Source organism: Hyla sarda, chromosome 1 (genome assembly GCF_029499605.1).
Source record: "Hyla sarda isolate aHylSar1 chromosome 1, aHylSar1.hap1, whole genome shotgun sequence".
In the NCBI taxonomy this organism is placed as follows: Eukaryota; Metazoa; Chordata; class Amphibia; order Anura; family Hylidae; genus Hyla; species Hyla sarda.
Window position 1 is genome coordinate 95,784,390 of NC_079189.1, and position 19,821 is coordinate 95,804,210.

The 19,821-nt window shown below is 44.9% G+C and overlaps 1 protein-coding gene and 1 non-coding gene across 7 annotated transcripts in view; both read right to left on the reverse strand.

Moving 5' to 3' along the window:
* LOC130301974 (izumo sperm-egg fusion protein 1-like) overlaps positions 1 to 19,821 on the reverse strand; it is a 74,013-nt gene that overhangs the window by 23,497 nt on the left and 30,695 nt on the right. For all 6 annotated transcript variants that reach the window (XM_056551658.1, XM_056551655.1, XM_056551660.1 and 3 more), the window contains 4 exons: positions 15,720 to 15,942; positions 15,551 to 15,625; positions 15,383 to 15,466; positions 8,526 to 8,546 (listed from right to left, as the gene is read on the reverse strand). In XM_056551658.1, coding sequence (XP_056407633.1) covers positions 8,526 to 8,546; positions 15,383 to 15,466; positions 15,551 to 15,625; positions 15,720 to 15,942 — 403 coding nt within the window. The remainder of the gene's footprint in view (positions 1 to 8,525; positions 8,547 to 15,382; positions 15,467 to 15,550; positions 15,626 to 15,719; positions 15,943 to 19,821) is intronic.
* On the reverse strand, positions 10,094 to 10,284 carry LOC130337320 (U2 spliceosomal RNA). Its single transcript, XR_008878238.1, has one exon. It is a non-coding gene; the product is annotated as a U2 spliceosomal RNA (small nuclear RNA).

Consider the following 19,821-nt stretch of genomic DNA (forward strand, 5'->3'; position numbering starts at 1 on the left):
AAAAAACAACGACCACCTAGCCTGGCGTGGGTTCAGCCGTTGGGCAGACTGAAGATACGAGAGATTCTTGTGATCCGTGTAGATGACAATTGGGTATTTGGAACCCTCCAGCAGGTGCCTCCATTCTTCGAGGGCTAGTTTAATGGCCAGAAGTTCTCGATCACCAATGGAGTAATTTTTCTCCTCCGGAGAAAAGGTCTTAGAAAAGAAACCACAAGTAATGTTATGTCCAGTAGAGTTTTTTTGTAGGAGTACAGCTCCGGCTCCCACCGAGGAGGCGTCTACATCCAGCAAGAAGGGTTTAGATGGATCAGGTCTGGAGAGTACAGGAGCAGAAGAAAAAGCTGTTTTGAGACGATTGAATGCCTCATCCGCTTGGGGAGGCCAGGACTTAGAGTTGACGTTCTTCTTGGTTAGGGCCACAATTGGAGCCACAATGGTGGAAAAATGCGTAATAAACTGTCGGTAGTAATTGGCAAACCCCAAGAAGCGTTGGATAGCTCGGAGTCCGGAGGGGCGTGGCCAATCTAACACGGCTGACAGTTTGTCTGGGTCCATTTGAAGTCCCTGTCCCTGAGACTAAATAACCTAGAAAGGGAAGAGATTGGCATTCAAAGAGACATTTCTCTATCTTGGCAAATAATTGATTGTCACGGAGTCTCTGGAGCACTAGACGGACATGGCGGCGGTGTTCTCCGAGGCTAGAAGAAAAAATCAAAATGTCGTCCAGGTAAGCCACAACACAGGTATATAACAGATCCCGAAATATTTCATTCACGAAGTCCTGGAAGACAGCAGGGGCGTTGCAGAGCCAAAAGGGCATAACCAGATATTCAAAATGTCCGTCTCTGGTATTAAATGCAGTCTTCCACTCATCCCCTTTCCTGATGCGGATGAGATTATATGCACCTCTTAAATCCAATTTGGTGAAGATGTTAGCGCCACGTAGGCGGTCAAAGAGTTCCGAGATAAGAGGCAGGGGATAGCGTTTTTTTATAGTGATCTTATTTAAACCGCGGTAATCGATGCATGGGCGTAAGGAACTGTCTTTTTTGGAGACAAAGAAGAACCCCGCTCCGGCAGGGGATGAAGACTTGCGGATGAATCCCCTCTTTAAATTTTCTTGGATGTAGTCCGACATGGCTTGAGTCTCAGGAGCAGAACGAGGGTAGATCCTGCCCCGGGGTGGAGTAGTACCAGGAAGGAGATCAATAGGGCAGTCATAAGGCCTGTGAGGAGGCAAAGTCTCTGCTTGTTTTTTGCAAAAAACATCGGCATAGTCCTGATAGGCCTTGGGGAGACCTGGTATGGGAGGAGTCACTGAGGTTTGACTGACGGGACTGGGAGCAGACGTGAGGCATTTTTTGTGGCAAGAAGCACCCCAGCTCTTGATCTCCCCGGTGGTCCAGTCAAGGGTAGGAGAATGGTGTTGGAGCCAAGGCAAGCCGAGGAGAATTTCAGAAGTGCAGTTAGAGAGGACCAGAAATTCAATCTTTTCGTGATGAGATCCAATGCACATTAACAGGGGTTCTATGCGGTAATGCACAGTACAGTCCAATTTTTCTCCATTAACTGAAGCGATATAGAGAGGTCTGGCGAGACTGGTCACTGGGATGTTGAACCTGTTAACGAAAGAGGCCAAAATAAAATTTCCTGCAGAGCCTGAATCCAAGAAGGCCACAGCTGAGAAGGAGGAGTTAGCAGAAGAAGAAATCCGCACAGGCACAGTAAGACGTGGAGAACCAGAGTTCACACCTAGAGCTGTCTCACCTTTATGCGGAATCGGAGTGCGTCTTTCCTGACGCAGAGGACGGATAGGACAATCCTTCAGGAAGTGTTCGGTACTGGCACAGTACAAGCATAGGTTCTCATTGCGGTGGCGTGTCCTCTCTTGTAGGGTCAGACAAGACCGGTCTACTTGCATAGCCTCCACGGCAGAAGGCACAGGAACAGATTGCAGTGGACCAGAGAAGAGAGGAGCCGGGGAGAGAAATCGCCTGGTGCGAACAAAGTCCATATACTGACGGAGCTCCTGGTGTCTTTCGGAAAAATGCATGTCAATGCGGTTGGCCAAATGGATAAGTTCATGCAGGTTGGCAGGAATTTCTCGTGCGGCCAGCACATCCTTGATGTTACTGGATAGGCCTTTTTTAAAGGTCGCGCAGAGGGCCTCGTTGTTCCAAGATAATTCAGAGGCGAGGGTACGAAATTGGATGGCGTATTCGCCTACAGAAGAATTTCCTTGGACCAGGTTCAGCAAGGCTGTTTCGGCAGAAGAGGCGAGGGCTGGTTCCTCGGAGACACTACGAACCTCAGCGAAGAAGGACTGAACAGTGGCAGTGACAGGATCATTGCGGTCCCAGAGCGGTGTGGCCCATGACAAGGCCTTCCCAGACAGGAGACTAACCACGAAAGCCACCTTTGACCGTTCAGTGGGAAATTGGTCCGACATCATCTCCAAATGCAGGGAACATTGCGAGAGAAAACCACAGCATAATTTAGAGTCCCCATCAAATTTGTCCGGAAGGACAAGCGGAGGCTGGAAGCTGTAGCTGTGGTAAAAGCTGTTGTAGCATAACAGTCAGTTGAGACAGCTGATGACCTTGTTGCGCTATCTGTTGCGATTGCTGGGCGACCACCGTGGTAAGGTCAGCGACAACTGGCAGCGGGACCTCAGCGGGATCCATGGCCGGATCTACTGTCAGGATCCGGGTACTGTGAGGATACTGGTGGTGAATCCTCTGTGTCAGTGGGTTGATGACGTGGGCCGTACCAGGGGAACGGAGTCTAAGGGGTTACTGGTATTCACCAGAGCCCGCTGCAAAGTGGGATGGACTTGCTGCGGCAGGTAACCCCCAGGTCGTTCCACCCGATAGCGACTCAACCCTGACTGACTGCTGAGATAGGCGCGGTACAAGAGACTAGGCAAGAGCAAGGTCGGACGTAGCAGAAGGTCAGGACAGGCAGCAAGGATCGTAGTCAGGGGCAACGGCAGGAGGTCTGGAACACTGGCTTGGGACATACAAGGAATGCTTTCACTGGCACAATGGCAACAAGATCTGGCAATACAGGGAAGGGGAAGTGAGGTAATATAGACCAGTGCACAGGTGAATTCACTAATTTGGGCCAGGCGCCAATCAGCAGCGCACTGGCCCTTTAAATCGTAGAGAGCCGGCGCGCGCGCCCTAGGGAGCGGGGCCGCGCGCGCTGGGACTGAATAGACGGAGGACGGGTCTGGTAAGCAGGCTGGGATGCGAACCGCAAGCGGGCGCGTCCCGCATCGCGGATCGCATCCCTGCTAGAGACACTATCGCAGCGCTCCCGGTCAGCGGGTCTGACCGGGGCGCTGCGAGCAGGTAAACGCTGCGAGCGCTCCGGGGAGGAGCGGGGACCCAGAGCGCTCGGCGTAACACTGGCATTCAGAGATCTTATCGTCTTGCCAAAATAGAACATGCCGCACTCACACTTGATGGCATATACGACTGACTTGTTATATGTTGGTTAACCCTAAAAGATTCACCACCCAGTTGTACTATCTTGCTCGGATACATATAGCTACACCAATTACACGACCCGCATCTGAAATTTCTTGTCGGGGCAGATTTCATAAACCAAGTCGTTTAGGCTGAATTCACATGTCCCCTTACCAACTTTTTCCTTAAATTCATAGTTCTGCAGAAAGTGATGAGTGATTTCTTTTTCACTACGTACCGCAGAACCTTGTCTTGGGCCAATAAAAACCAATTCTTGTGAATCACATTTTTTAATTACATTTTTTAATACACGCTCCGCTCCTTAGAACTGTATTCAAACAAAAAGATAAACCGTTTATCCTTAGAAGCCATGTTGCCACGCTTTTTCTTCTTTTTTTTTCCAGAAGTTTGGTACGATCCAAGGCCCTCGCCTTGTTATATGCTTGTTGCAGCATAGCTTCAGGATAATTTTTCTACCGTAACCTTTCCAACAGTTCCTCTGCCTGAGAATCAAAAACAGCAATGCCTGAGTTAATTCGCCTCAAACGGACTAACTGACCAAATGGTAAAGAATTTTTCCCATACATAGGATGATAACTATTGTGATTTAATAGTGAGTTCATCGCTGTACTTTTGCGATACCCCTTTGTGAGTAAATGACCGGTGGATGCATCCAGTTCGACAACTAAAAAGGTTAGCACCTTGTCACCAAAAACGCTGGTGAACTGCATATTGTGAACGTTACTATTAAGGTAGGTGACAAATTTTTCAAACAACTCCTTTGTCCCATTCAATGACAACAGGTTACTTTTGTATATGAGATGTATTGTTAGGCATGTAACAAGTCCATCACAGGTAAATGGTGCTATTGTTCACCATCAATACAAGCTTGGTTAGATATACCTGGATAGCATGCGGCGAGCACATGTATAACCCCTTAATCAGGCGCATGATTAAGGGGTTGTACCCTGCAACATAGTGCAACAGGCTGGAACTGAGGTATTCGTCATCTTACCTGTTTGGGATATAATCCATCGTACCCCATGATATTTTTGAATATGATTGAAAAGAAATATCTTATGTGACCAGAAAGAAACCATGCAAATAAATAAGAAATCTGCAAGAACTAACGATGTGCTCTTAAGTAATTCACTGAATGCATATTCATTCATATAGATATGTGCTCGCCGCAAGCTATCCAGGTATATCTAACCAAGATTGTATTGATGGTGAACGATAGCACCATTTAACTGTGATGGACTTGTTATATGCCTAACAATACATCTTATATACAAAAGTAACCTGTTACCATTGAATGGGACACACAAGATGTTTGAAAAGTTTGTCACCTACCTTAATAGTAACGTTCACAATATGCAGTTCACCAGTGTTTTTGGTGACAACGTGCTAACCTTTTTAGATGTCGAACTGGATTCATCCACTGGTCATTTACTCACAAAGGGGTATCGCAAAAGTACAGCGGTGAACTCACTATGAAATCACAATAGTTATCATCCCATGTATGTGAAAAATTCTTTACCATTTGGTCATTTAGTTCGTTTGAGTTGAATTGAAGGGGTATTCCAGGCAAAAACTTTTTTTTATATATCAACTGGCTCCGGAAAGTTAAACAGATTTGTAAATTACTTCTATTAAAAAATCTTAATCCTTCCAATAGTTATTAGCTTCTGAAGTTTTCTGTCTAACTGCTCATTGATGATGTCACGTCCCGGGAGCTGTGCATGATGGGAAAATATCCCCATAGGTACTGCACAGCTTCCGGGACATGAGTCCAGTTAGACAGAAAACAACAATTCAACTTCAGAAGCTAATAACTATTGGAAGGATTAAGATTTTTTAATCAAAATAATTTACAAATCTGTTTAACTTTCCGAAGCCAGTTGATATATAAAAAAAAGTTTTGGCCTGGAATACCCCTTTAACTTAGACATTGTTGTTTTTGATTCTCAGGCAGAGGATCTGTTGGAAAGGTTACGGTGGAAAAATTATCCTGAAGCCATGCTGCAACAAGCATAAAATAAGGCAAGGGCCTTGGATCGTACCAAACTTCTGGAAAAAAAGAAGAAAAAGTGTGGCAACATGGCTTCTAAGGATAGATGGTTTATCTTTTTGTTTGAATACAGTCTTATGGAGCATGTATTAAAAAATGTGATTCACAAGAACAGTTTTTTATTGGCCCAAGACGAGGTTCTGCGGGATGTGGGGAAAAAGAAACCACTCATCACTTTCCGCAGAACTATGAATTTAAGGAATAAGTTGGTGAGGGGACGTGTGAATTCAGCCCAAACGAATTGGTTAATAAAATATGCCCCGACAGGAAATTTCAGATGCGGGTCATGTAATTGGTGTAGCTATATGTATCCGAGCAAGATGGTACACCAACATATAGGGTTAACCAACATATAACATGCCGCACCAAGTCAGTCGTATATGCCATCAAGTGTGAGTATGGCATGTTCTATTTTGGCAAGACGATAAGATCTCTGAATGCCAGGTTCTCCGAGCACGCTAGATCCATAACCACGGGAAAGGGGTATCCGAGATTAATAAAACATATTTGTGAGATCAATGGAGGTGATATTTCTGCAATGTCCTTTATGGGGCTTGTATGTATTGATGGAATCCCGGGAGGAGGGGATGTTAATACCCTGTTACTGAAAAAAGAAATGGCTACTATACTAAAGACAAAAGCCTTAGGACAACTGGGATTGAATGATCGTAAGGATATTAATGTATACAATGTTTAAAGGAAAACTGTCAGATATTTTCTCCCGCACTATCCACAGATACTGAGACGCTGATTAAATCGAGCCCTACCTTACCCGAACCCGCCCGCCTGTTCGCCCGCAATTGTAGTTTTATTCTATGTGTAAATCTTGCTGTAACTGGCACGGGCGGGGATTCTGCAGCTAACTGGCACTGACGTCAGCGCCGCTTATGAATATTGATCCCTCCTCCCTCCAGTTCTCCCTCTCTTCACCGCTCCTATCTGGAGGGAGGGGGGATGAATATTCATAAGCGGCGCTGACGTCAGTGCCAGTTAGCTGCAGAAGCCCCGCCCTTGCCAGTTACAGCAAGATACACACATAGAATAAAACTACAATTGCGGGCAAACGGCCGGGCGGATCCGGGTAAGGTAGGGCTTGTTTTAATCAGCGTCTCCCGCACTATCCACCAGTACTCTGGATAGTGCGGGAGAAAATATCTGACAGTTTTCCTTTAATGTATCCTTGTGCATGATATCTATTGAAGAACGTTGAAACGATTGGACACTATGGCTTGTATATAGGTTTTTCACTTTACGGTTGTTTGCATTCATTTTTCTAGTTGACAATTACTGATATGTGAAAAGCATAATGTGAATTGGTTGTTGCAGAACAGAGGCAGGCACCGCTCAGCAGAATTGAAGGGTTAACCACTGAGCTACACAGGTGCAATGATCATGCTGTGTTAAATGAATGGAGGAAGGAGAAGTGACGCAGGGACCAGTGAAAGCAGCAAAACGGACGTTTTCCCATCTCCTCTACCCCTCCCGACATCTGTGTATGCCTCCTTCGGGAATAAAAGTTTGAAACTGCATCTACATCGAGGGCCGTGAGTTCATTTGTACATTTACTTACCGTATATACTCGAGTATAAGCCGACCCGAATATAAGCTGAGGCCACTAATTTCACCCCAAAAACCCAGGAAAAGTTATTGACTCGACTACAAGCCTAGGGTGGGAAATGCATCATCCCCCCCATACCATCATCCCCCTGTCATCATCCAGACCCCCGTCATTAATACCCCCGTCATCATCACCCTGTCATCATCCCCCCCTTCATCATCACCGCCTGTCATCATCACCCTGTCATAATCCCCCCTTCATCATCACCCTGTCATCATCCCCCCTTCATCATCACCGCCTGTCATCATCACCGCCTGTCATCATCCACCCCTGTTATCATCCAGACCACTGTCATCATTCCCCCCCTTCATCATCACCGACTGTCAATCCCTTCATCAGTGGTCTTCAACCTGCGGACCTCCAGATGTTGCAAAACTACATCGGCTGTCCGGGCATGCTTGGAGTTGTAGTTTTGAAACACCTGGAGGTCCGCAGGTTTAAGACCACTGCGGCCTTCGTCATCATCCAGACCCCCCCTTTAGTTTTCTACTCACCTCCCCTCAGTGGGAAGGAAGGGTGAGCTGTTCCGGGCCATCTATGCTGCAGGGACCATCCGGTGGGGAGGGTTAGTTGTTCCGGGCTGTCCATCTTCACCGTGAGGCCCTCTTCTGCGCTCCGGGCCCGCCCCGGACTAGTGACGCTGCCTTGACGACGATGCACAGGGACGTTCATGCGCAGGGAAGGACGTCCCTGTGCGTCGTCGTCAAGGCAACGTCACTAGTCCGAGGCCGGCCCGAAGCGGAGAAGAGGGCCTCCTGGTGAAGTTGGACAGCCCGGAACGACTAACCCTCCCCACCGGACGGCCCCTGCAGCATAGATGGCCCGGACCAGCTCATCCTTCCTTCCCACTGAGGGGAGGTGAGTAGAAAACCAAAGGGGGGGGTCTGGATGATGACAAAGGCCGCAGTGGTCTTAAACCTGCGGACCTCCAGGTGTTTCAAAACTGCAACTCCCAGCATGCCCGGACAGCTGATGGCTTTCTGGGCATGCTGGGAGTTGTAGTTTTGCAACATCTGGAGGTCCTCAGGTTGAAGACCACTGAGAAGGGATTGACAGGCGGAGAGTTCACTCGAGTATAAGCCGAGGGGGGCGTTTTCAGCACAAAAAATCGTGCTGAAAAACTTGGCATATATACGGTACATTGGGACTTTGAGCCTTTCCTTATTGCATCACAGAGCACCATATGGATTGATGTATTTATCGAAGTTGTCAGTGCATAGACTGATTCGTGTTCACACGAGAGGTGGTGTACATTGGGACTAGGTGCAGTGTCGACTGTGTTTCTACATTTTCTATTACTATATATTTGACCCATAGATTTAATATAGAATGTTGTAATAGAAAATTATCTGTGAGAACTCACCTAGTTTGTTTGGGCATCTCCCTAAAAGGTGAAACATAAAATGAATTGCAAATTACTATTAAGAAAAAAAAGCAAATCAGTGAAACAGAATATACATGTATATTAACCCTGATGCTATGGTCCTATACAGTAGTTCAGGCTATTTTTCGGCCTGGCAAATGGCCCAAGAATTGATTTTTTCTAGACCAAAAATGAACTTTTTCCCATTGGATTTTGGTGTTTAATTTCATGGCTATAAGTGTTAAAGGGGTTATACAGGAAAAAAACTTTTTTTATATATCAACTGGCTCCAAAAAGTTAAACAGATTTGTAAATTACTTCTATTAAAAAATCTTAATCCTTTCAGTACTTATGGACTGGTGAAGTTGAGTTGTTCATTTCTGTCTAAGTGCTCTCTGATGACACCTGTCTCGTGAAATGCCCAGAGTAGAAGCAAATCCCCATAGCCAACCTCTTCTACTCTGTGCAGTTACAGAGACAAGCAGAGATGTCAGCAGAGAGCACTGTTGTCAGACAGAAAAGAACAACTCAACTTCAGCAGTTGATAATTATTGCAAGCATTGGTGGACTAATGGTAGTTGTAGCCAATTGACACGAGGCAGAGGTGGACTAGTGGTAGTTATAGTAGCCAGTGGACAGCAGGCAGTTGTGGACTAGTATTAGTGGCAGACTGAAGGCTGTGGTAGACTAGAGGTAGGTGCAGTAGCCAGCGGACAGCAGGCTCTGGTGGACTGGTGGTAGTTGTAGCCAGTGGACAGCAGGGGTGGTGGTAGTTCTATCTAATCAGTGCATCAGGCACAGAAGTTTTAAATTGGTTCATGATAATCTAATTCATGCCTGATTCATTTTATCAAAGTTTTTTCACTTTGTTGACAGACAATCTTATTCGGTTTGGGGTGACAACGTCTGCTGCACTGAGCACTCTCTCTCTGATGCTACACTGGAAGGTGGACAAGACAGAACACCTATGATAAACTGGGCAAGTTCTGGCCAACAGTCTAATCTGGTGACCCAGAAGTCCATGGGGTACAGGCTTATGGTGTGTGTCAGAGAAATGACGCAGCTCAGGTATGCATCATTCTGGTTGTTCAGGTGGTGATAAACATCCCTTTGGTAATGAGAAGCAGACAATGAACCTCCATTCGTGGCAAGCTGGCTGCATAACTAAAACCTATAAAAATAAAATTTTGCCTCCCTCTTGGAAGGGGAAAATCGTTAACCTATTTTGGCTTATTTTGGTACGCATCTCTTTCCTTTATATGCACAATGTCAGCAAGCAACCAAGAAAACATACAGCTCGCCATCTTTTCTAGCTTTTCTGAGGACCTAACAGGTTCTGCCGCTGTCCCATATTGCCATGGTTAGTCATAGTCATCATCACTGTCACTTTGTGTAGGTTCCACGTTCCCTATCCCTTTGACAGATTCCAAAGAAACATTTTATGATGATTTGGCACATGTGCCATACAGGAAGAGTGTGTCATGACACCCCAAAATGCAGTGCAGCCACAAGGTTTGTGCCGTTATCGGTGACCATGTTTCCCAATCTCTCTCTCTTTTTTTTTTTTTTTTTGGTGCACTGTACCCAAAGATACTGCCATATCGGGTCAATGCATGGGGTGACGGAAGCAAGCTTCGTAATCGGCCCCCGTTCTCAAAAATCCATTTAATATATTGTCCCCAGATAGGGGACATGTCAGATATTAAACTGATAAGAACAGATACTATACATAATCTTAGCCATAAGGCCGAGAAGCGATGTTTCCCAATCTCTTATGAGCAGAGAGCCAGTATGAAACTTCCTGCACAGACAGGGCAGCAAGTCCTCCAATTTGTGGCTTTTCTTGCCCAGATTTAGCAGATGTAATACGGCTTGGCAGTGCTTGACTTTGCACCGATGAAAGCAGGGAAGAGCTTAAGTTTCCCCTGTGAGGGACTGCAAGATGTTCGTTAAGGAGGACCTGTTTGAGAAGGATAGGTGTCAGGAATAAATCGAATCAGCACACCCTTGGAGGTGTCACTACTGATTCCAGTAGACAATGAAAAAACGACCTTTACAAAGGCGCCCAGGTATCCAGGACAATATATCACAACCAGAGTAGGGATGTGAAATAAAATGTATTTTTTATTGAGTGAATAAAAACAAGTAAAACAATAACGTGTTTCAGGATATAGCAACCCCTTCTTCAGATCGGAAAGAATCCATCTTATAGAGTCTTTTACTCCACCCCCCCTTTCTTTTGATGATTTAAGGGTAACGCACAAGGTGCCTTTCCTGGGCCTTTTCTTTTTGTACTTCTACACAGGTACTACTAATTCCAGGCCTTGTTGTGGTGGAGCCTCGTACTGCACGATGTTAACCTAGTGGGCCATGAAAGAGATGTATTGGCCCTGGCCATATCTACTATTTCAAGATAAATTCAGCTCTGCTACATCTGTGAAACATTGATATACATTTTGGGACAATCTGAAACAAAGATAAACTACCTATCAGTTATAAAATATATGTGAAGGCTGTACATGTAATCACTGAGCTGGTTCTGTATAGCCCCTTAAAGGGGTACTCTTCCCCTAGACATCTTATCCCCTATCCAAAGGATAGGGCATAAGATGTCTGATTGCAGGGGTCCTGCCACTGGGACCCCCTGCGATCTCCCTGCAGCGACCAAAATCGTTCAGAACGCCGGCTGTGGTGCCGGAGGCTCATGACATCACGCCCACACACATAGACCTGCATTCAGAGAGAGAGAGCGTAATGTCACGAGGGGGGCGTGGCCGTGATGTCACGAGCCTCTGGCGCTGCATCACTAGTCAGTCGACACAGAGCAAAGTAAGCTCCGTGCACAGGATGACTAGTGTGCCGTAGCAGATATCGTGGGGGTCTCAGCGGCAGGACCTCCGTGATCACACATCTTATCCCCTATGCTTTGTATAAGGGATAGAAAATCTAGGGGGAGTACCCCTTTAAGGACCAAGCCCATTTTGGCCTTAAGGACCCGGCCAATTTTAGTTTTTACAGTCTAATTTTTTTCCTCCTCCCCTTGTAAAATTAATAACTCTTTCAATTTTGCACCTACAGACCCATATAAGGCTTGTTTTTTGCATCAGCAATTGTACTTTGTATTGACATCACTTATTTTATAAAAATATCGGCAGCAAAGCCAAAAAACATTAATTGTGGGATTTACTAAAAAAGAAACAACCCTATTTTGGAGTTTTGGGACCGTCCATTTCTACACAGTGCACTTTTCAGTAGAAATGACACCTTATCTTTATTCTTTAGGTCCATATGGTTATAAGAATACCAAATTTATATAGTTTTTTTTTATTTTACTACATAAAAAAAAATTATAACTACATGCACCAAAATTAGTATGCTTAATTTAATACTACTACTGACCCCTATAACTTTTTTATTTTTACACATACAGGGCTATATGAGGGCTCATTTTTTGCACTGTGATCTGATAGTTTTTTTCTGTACCATTTTTATTTTGATTGGACTTTTTGATCACTTTTTATGAACTTTTTTTTATGGTAAATGAAGTGACCAAAAATGAAAAGTTTTGGACTTTGGTATTTTTTTTACGTGTACACCATCGCCTGTGCAGTTTAACTAACCCTAAAGTTTAATAGTGTTGACATTTACGCATGCAACGGTACCACATATGATTATTAAAAAATGTTATTACATTATTTTATTTTAAAAAATGGGAAGGGGTTAATTATTAGGAAGGGGTTAATTCACTTTTGTTAATCTTTTGATTGCATACACTGTTCAATGCTGAGGTTTGGCTCAGCATTGATCAATGTTATCGGTGCTCTGCTGCTCTAGCCTGCTGAGGCTTCAGAGGGCAAATCAGACGACGGGGAGGCAGGTAAGGGCCCTCCCGTCGTCCACTCAGCTAATCGCGATTTCACCACGATGTTCCCGATCAGCTTCACTGAGCGAACCGGCACAGTTAACCCAGCATTTAGACACTGCAATCAACTCTGATTGGTGCATCTAAAGGGTTAATGCCGGTAATGCTGGTAATGGGACCACAGGTACGACCTCGGTCTTTAACCACCAAAGACAAAGGGCTTACCGTTACACCCTTGGTCTTTAAGGTGATAGACATAGTTATATACACTGCTCAAAAAAAATAAGGGGAACACTTAAAGGGGTACTCCAGTGGAAAACTTTTTTTTTTTAAATCAACTGTTGCCAGAAAGTTAAAAGAATCTTAATCCTTCCAGTACTTATTAGCTGCTGAATACTACAGTGGAAATTATTTTCTGTTTGAAACACAGAGCTGTCTGCTGACATCATGAGCACAGTTTCTAAAACAAGAGACACCTGGCACTGCTCCCAGGGACTACGTTTGTGTGCTGTTGTCAGTCAGTATTGCGCTCAATTCACTTAGGCTGGATGTATGGTGGTGCTCACGCTATAAGTGTACATATGGCCTTCATTGACGAAAAGAGCAAAAGAAAGAAGCGGTTCACTCACCAATCCAAATGCTGTGCTGTTTATTGAAAGTAGTAGTTACATTGGCAACATATGGTGAGATGGAACGGCAGGGCAAGAGGTGTTGGGGAGCCCCGTCCGAAGCGACAGCGCCGTTTCACGCCCTCTGGGCGTTTCTTCAGGCCTGGAATTGACCCAATTGGTCAATCCCGGACCTGAAGAAACGCCCAGAGGGCGTGAAACGGCGCCGTCGCTTCGGACAGGGCTCCGCCACAGCTCTTGCCCTGCCGTTCCATCTCACCATATGTTGCCAATGTAACTACTACTTTCAATAAACAGCACAGCATTTGGATTTGTGAGTGAACTGCTTCTTTCTTTTGCTATTTTGTCAATCATGAGCACAGTGCTCTCTGCTGACTTCTTTGTCCATTTTAGGAACTGTCCAGAGTAGGAGAAAATCCCCATAGCAAACATATGCTGCTCTGGACAGTTCCTAAAATGGACAGTGATGTCAGTAGAGAGCACTGTGCTTATGATGTCAGCAGACAGCTCTGTGTTTCAAAAAGAAAATAATTTCCGCTGTAGTATTCGGCTGCTAATAAATACTGGAAGGATTAAGATTTTTTAATAGAAGTAATTTAAAAATCTGTTTAACTTTCTGGCACCAGTTAATAAAAAAAAAAAAAAAAAAAGTTTTCCACCGGAGTACCCCTTAAAACAACACAATGTAACTCCAAGTCAATCACACTTCTGTGAAATCACACTATCCACTCAGGAAGCAACACTGATTAACAATCAATTTCACATGCTGTTGTGCAAATGGAACAGACAACAGGTGGAAATTATAGGCAACTAGCAAGACACCCCCAATAAAGGAGTGGTTCTGCAGGTAGTCACCACAGACCACTTCTCAGTTCCTATGCTTCCTGGCTGATGTTTTGGCGGGGCTTTCACTCTAGTGGTAGCATGAGACGGAGTCAACCCACACAAGTGGCTCAGGTAGCTCAGCTCATCCAGGATGTTACATCAATGTGAGCAGTGGCAAGAGGGTTTGCTGTGTCTGTCAGCGTAGTGTCCAGAGGATGGAGGCACTACCAGGAGACATGCCAATACATCAGGAGACATGGAGGAGGCCGCAGGAGGGCAACAACAGCAGCAGGACCGCTACCTCCGCCTTTGTGCAATTAGGAGCAGGAGGAGCACTGCCAGAGCCCTGAAAAATGACCTTCAGCAGGCCACAAATGTGCATGTGTCCACTCAAACGGTCAGAAACAGACTCCATGAGGGTGGTATGAGGGCTCGACGTCCACAGGTGAGGACGTTTGGCATTTGACAGAGAACATCAAGATTGGCAAATTCGTCCCTGGCGCTCTGTGCTCTTCACAGATGAAAGCAGGTTCACACTGATCACATGTGAAAGACGTGACAAAGTCTGGAGACGCCGTGGAGAATGTTCTGCTGCCTGCAACATCCTCCTCCGGTTTGGTGGTGGGTCAGTAATGGTATGGGGTATTATTTCTTTGGGGGGTCGCACAGCCCTCCATGTACTTGCCAGATGTAGCCTGACGATGAGATCCTCAGACCCCTTGTGAGACCATATGCTGGTGCAGTTGGCCCTGGTTCCTCCTAATGCAAGACAATGCTAGACCTCATGTGGCTGGAGTGTGTCAGCAGTTCCTGCAAGAGGAAGGCATTGATGCTATGGTTCCCCAGACCTGAATCCGATTGAGCACATCTCGGACATCAAGTCTTGCTCCATCCACTAACGCCACGTTGTACCAGAGACTGTCCAGGAGTTGGTGGATGCTTTAGTCCAGGTCTGGGAGAACATCCCTCAGGAGACCATCCGCCACCTCATCAGGAGCATGCCCAGGCGTTGTAGGGAGGACATATGGGCACGTGGAGGCCACACACACTACTGAGCCTCATTTTTTACTTGTTTTAAGGACATTACATCAAAGTTGGATCAGCCTGTAGTGTGGTTTTCCATTTTGATTTTGAGTGTGACTCCATATGCAGACCTCCATGGGTTGATAAATTTGATTTCCATTGATAATTTGTGTGTGATTTTGTTGTCAGCACTTTCAACTATGTAAAGACTAAATTATTTCATACGATTAATTAATTCATTCAGATCTAGGATGTGTTATCTTAGTGTTCTGTTTATTTTTTTGAGCAGTGTAGTTCAAAGAAGACAAACGTCCATCAAGTTTAACCTATAACCATACTATGTTGATGCAGATGAAGACAAAAAACCTTTATGAGGCTGATACCAATAGCCCCATGACAGATGAAAAATTCCTTCCTGACTCTAAATATGGTGATCAGAATAAATCCCTGAATCAACGTTCTATCAACATAAGTCTAGGATACATAACTTGTAAGACATGGAGAAATATTTCACTTACTTCTCTCTGCGTCCTTGACAATATGCTTGATCTTGTCCTTTAGCTTTTGGAATTGATCTTGAATGGTGTGAAGAAGCTGGACATCTGGAATTTATGAAGACAAACAATGACATATTAGTCTCTGCTCAAAAACAAAAATCTTTTCATTTCTGTTTATACATGTTTTACCTGTATCTTTTAATTTCTCGATTATACCCACAGCTATTTTATATTCATCTGCTATCTCAGATATAGCCTGTTTATCTGGAATCAAAGCATGGATACAATCATTAGTTTTCAGCATTCATAATCAAATTTTTTATTTTTATAATAATAATATTTGTAAGAAAATAATTACCCAATATCTTGACCTCATCCTCCAGGTAATCCATTATGACTTTTTGTGCTGCATTTGCATGATGTCTTAAGGTGTTGTATTCCTGTGTTTCCACGTCCAGCACTTTGTCATGGATAAAGTTCATGAAATCATCTATGGCATCTCTGCCCCTTCTGTCACATTGTATACAACATAGGGCTTGTCCACTGAGTAGACATATTACCAGTAGGCGCCACATCATAGTCTGGTGGAGGAAGAAAACAAAGCTGACAAATTCTATAGCCTTACACACACACTGGGGGTCATATTCAAAACTTCTCACATCAAAAAGTTCACATCAGATATTCAAAGTGTTCTACATGAGAATTATCCAAGATTTACACCAACTACACCAGTTTTGCAAAAGTAGGCATTGCTATGTAAATTTTATGTTTTACATGATATTTTCAAAGGGTTGAGAGTCCATTTTACATCAAAAATTTCACACCAGCTTATTGTAGTGTAGAAATCACAGAAGTGGTTGTAGTTTTTTTTTTTGTTGTTGTTTTTCTTCTTTAGTTTTTTTTTTTTGGGGGGGGGGGGAAGGTGTTATTTAATCAATTATTGAAAAATAAATAATTATTATTAGAATTATAATTTTTTGCTTCTTTCTTATTTTTTTCATGCTCACTTGTACCTGAACTTACATTTCAGCCATAGAAATGTTTTATTTATATAGTTATTGTCTGGGCTCTAGTAATCATGGAGTATTACATAAGATGCTTCTGTCAGAATTTTCCAGGATGTAAAATTTGGCACCAAAATGTGCAATTTTGGTGTAAAAAAATCCGATGTGGCGGTAGCAAAAAAAAATTGGCACTGAATTAGTCAATTTTTGGCACAAAAAAAGAAATAAAATAAAAGTGGCACGAAAATGAACTCTTACTTTACAATCCGCAAGAAGGGGGATAAACCCACCCCCGTTGGGGAGCAAAACCCTTAACTAAGGCCCACCCTTAAATGGGCACTGTCAGGTACAAAAACTTTTGATATGTTGTAAAGCATGCAAAACCAAAAATTTTCTGTATTTCATACTAGAAAACCCAGTCAAACAACTGCCCCCCCCCCTGCCTGCTTGGACACATAGTAGTCCTGCTGTGTCCATGCGTCATCACCTATGTCATGGACACACTTCCTTGATTGACATCTGTGAGCGCAGGGCTCATAGCTGGAGGAAAAATCCTCCAACTGTCAGCTTGTGTCCCTAGGGGAGATGTGAGCAGACAGCACACTGAGGGAGGGGGCGGAGACCTGCACAGTGAGGCCACGCCTCCTCCCTTTGAGAGGATTTCAGACTAGTGAGCTAAATTTAAAGTGTAATAAAAAAAAAAAATAAAAGGTGCTAGACACATAAAAATTAGATGTAGATTGTCAGGATTAGGTACTGAGTGATATATAAAAAAAACATTTTTGTTGGATCTGACGGGTACGCTTTAAAACTTATTTTTATTAGTATTGCTTAATAAGGAGAATTCAGAACCCGGTGCAACTTTCAAGAGATTTATTGGGACCCATGAGACTCACGTATTCATTGTGGGAGAAGTCCTCCTCTGAATTCCTGCTTAAATCCCCTAAATCCTTATTGGTCAATATATTTTTTAACCCTTATATTCCATTGACTACTGGTAATGATTAGTGTTGAGCGGCATAGGCCATATTCGAATTCGCGAATATTCGCGAATATATGGACGAATATTCGTCATATATTCGCGAATATTCGTATATTCGTTATGTCCTAGTTTTATTTTCGCATATGCGAATATTCGTGTATGCGAAAATTCGCGAATGCGAAAATTAACATAAGTGAATATTGGCATATGCAAAATCAACGCGTGCGAAAATTCGCATATGCGAAAATTAGATATGCCAGTCTCACATAGTAGTATTACAGTCTTCTTTACACCACACAAGCTGGAAGCAGAGAGGGATGATCACTGTGATGTGTACTGTGAAGAAAAAAAAAAAAAAAAAAAAAAAAAAAAAAAACAATATTCGTAATTACGAATATATAGCGCTATATTCGCGAAATTCGCGAATTCGCGAATATGCGATATTCGCGAATAATATTCGAATTGCGAATATTCGCGAGCAACACTAGTAATGATGTGGTCTCTGCTTGGGTGAAGGCCGGATTGTTCCAACTAATAGACCTGATAGATCCTCTTAGACATGCCATATTGCCATTTGAAGCTATCCAGGATAAATATGGCCTCCCTGACTCTTCACTTACCTTACACAGATAAATCATCAGCCAATTCTTTACCTCCTCATCGAGTTTACAATTTTCCTCATTAACTCCATTTGAGAAGATGTGCAGACAATTGGTGTCTTCCAAAGGCCTCATATCGCAAATATACAATCTCCTAATAACACCTACTGATTTAGAGTCTAACCCACACTCTTATATGCCTAAATTGGAATCATACCTAGTGTGACAATCCGTCTTGGGGATTAGCTCTGGGATCGTCCTGGACCACGCCACAGGATGCGTTTCTTCTCAATAAACAAGCAAACAAACGCTTATAATGCAAATCTGGCACCTTGCCAGTTTTATTAGACAGGTTGCAGGGAAAGAAATAAACAAAAAAACAGGAACAAAACAAAATCCTAGACCGTCTGGTCACTGACTAAACAGATCAGCTTGTCCTGACTAACAACCGCTGAGCTTCCCTCAGCCGGTTGAACATATGTCCCCTGCAACCTTCTACTCACAATTCATGTCACTCTCTTTGAGCCACTCATAGCTCGGGCTGTGTACTCCTCAGCAGCCTCTGTCTCTTCCCTACAGCCCACATGCTGTCTCCTAGGAAGAGCCCACATTAGACTGAGTCTCCATCTCATATACACACCTCCCTTCCCTCCTGCCTGTTACGCCTAGCGCTCCGGGTCCCCGCTCCTCCCCGGAGCGCTCACGGCGCCTTTCTCCCTGCAGCTCCCCGGTCAGCGCTGACCGGGAGCGCTGCCCTGTCATGGCCGTTGGGGATGCGATTCGCACAGCGGGACGCGCCCGCTCGCGAATCGCATCCCAGGTCACTTACCCGTTCCCGTCTCCTGCGGTCATGTGCTGGCGCGCGCGGCTCCGCTCTCTAGGGCGCGCGCGCGCCAGCTCCCTGAGACTTAAAGGGCCAGTGCACCAATGATTGGTGCCTGGCCCAATTAGCTTAATTGGTTCCCATCTGTTTCCTGGCTATATCTAGTCTCCTCCCTTGCACTTCCTTGCCGGATCTTGTTGCCCTAGAGCCTAGTGAAAGCGTTTTTGTGTGTTTATACCCTGTGTACCAGAACTTTGCTATCTCTCCTGACTACGAACCTTGCCGCCTGCCCCCGACCTTCTGCTACGTCTGACCTTGCTTCTGCCTACTCCCTTGTACCGCGCCCATCTTCAGCAGCCAGAGAGGTGAGCCGTTGCTAGTGGATACGACCTGGTCACTACCGCCGCAGCAAGACCATCCCGCTTTGCGGCGGGCTCTGGTGAAAACCAGTAGTGGCTTAGAACCGGTCCACTAGCACGGTCCACGCCAATCCCTCTCTGGCACAGAGGATCCACCACCTGCCAGCCGGCATCGTGACAGTAGATCCGGCCATGGATCCCGCTGAGGTTCCCCTGCCAGTTGTCTCTGATATCGCCCGACAGATCGCCCATCTAACCCACCAGCTGTCGGAAGTGTCCACCATTGTGCGCCAACATTCGCAACTTCTTCAGCAATCATCTCCTTCGCCAGCTCCTGCACCTCCTCCGCTGCGAGTGGCCACTCCTAGCCTCCACCTGTCCTTGCCGGACAAATTTAATGGGGACTCTAAGTTTTGCCGTGGCTTTCTTTCGCAATGTTCATTGCACCTGGAGATGATGTCGGACCTGTTTCCCACTGAAAGGTCTAAGGTGGCTTTCGTAGTCAGCCTTCTGTCTGGAAAAGCTCTGTCTTGGGCCACACCGCTCTGGGACCGCAATGACCCCGTCACTGCCTCCGTACACTCCTTCTTCTCGGAAATCCGAAGTGTCTTTGAGGAACCTGCCCGAGCCTCTTCTGCTGAGACTGCCCTGTTGAACCTGGTCCAGGGTAATTCTTCCGTTGGCGAGTATGCC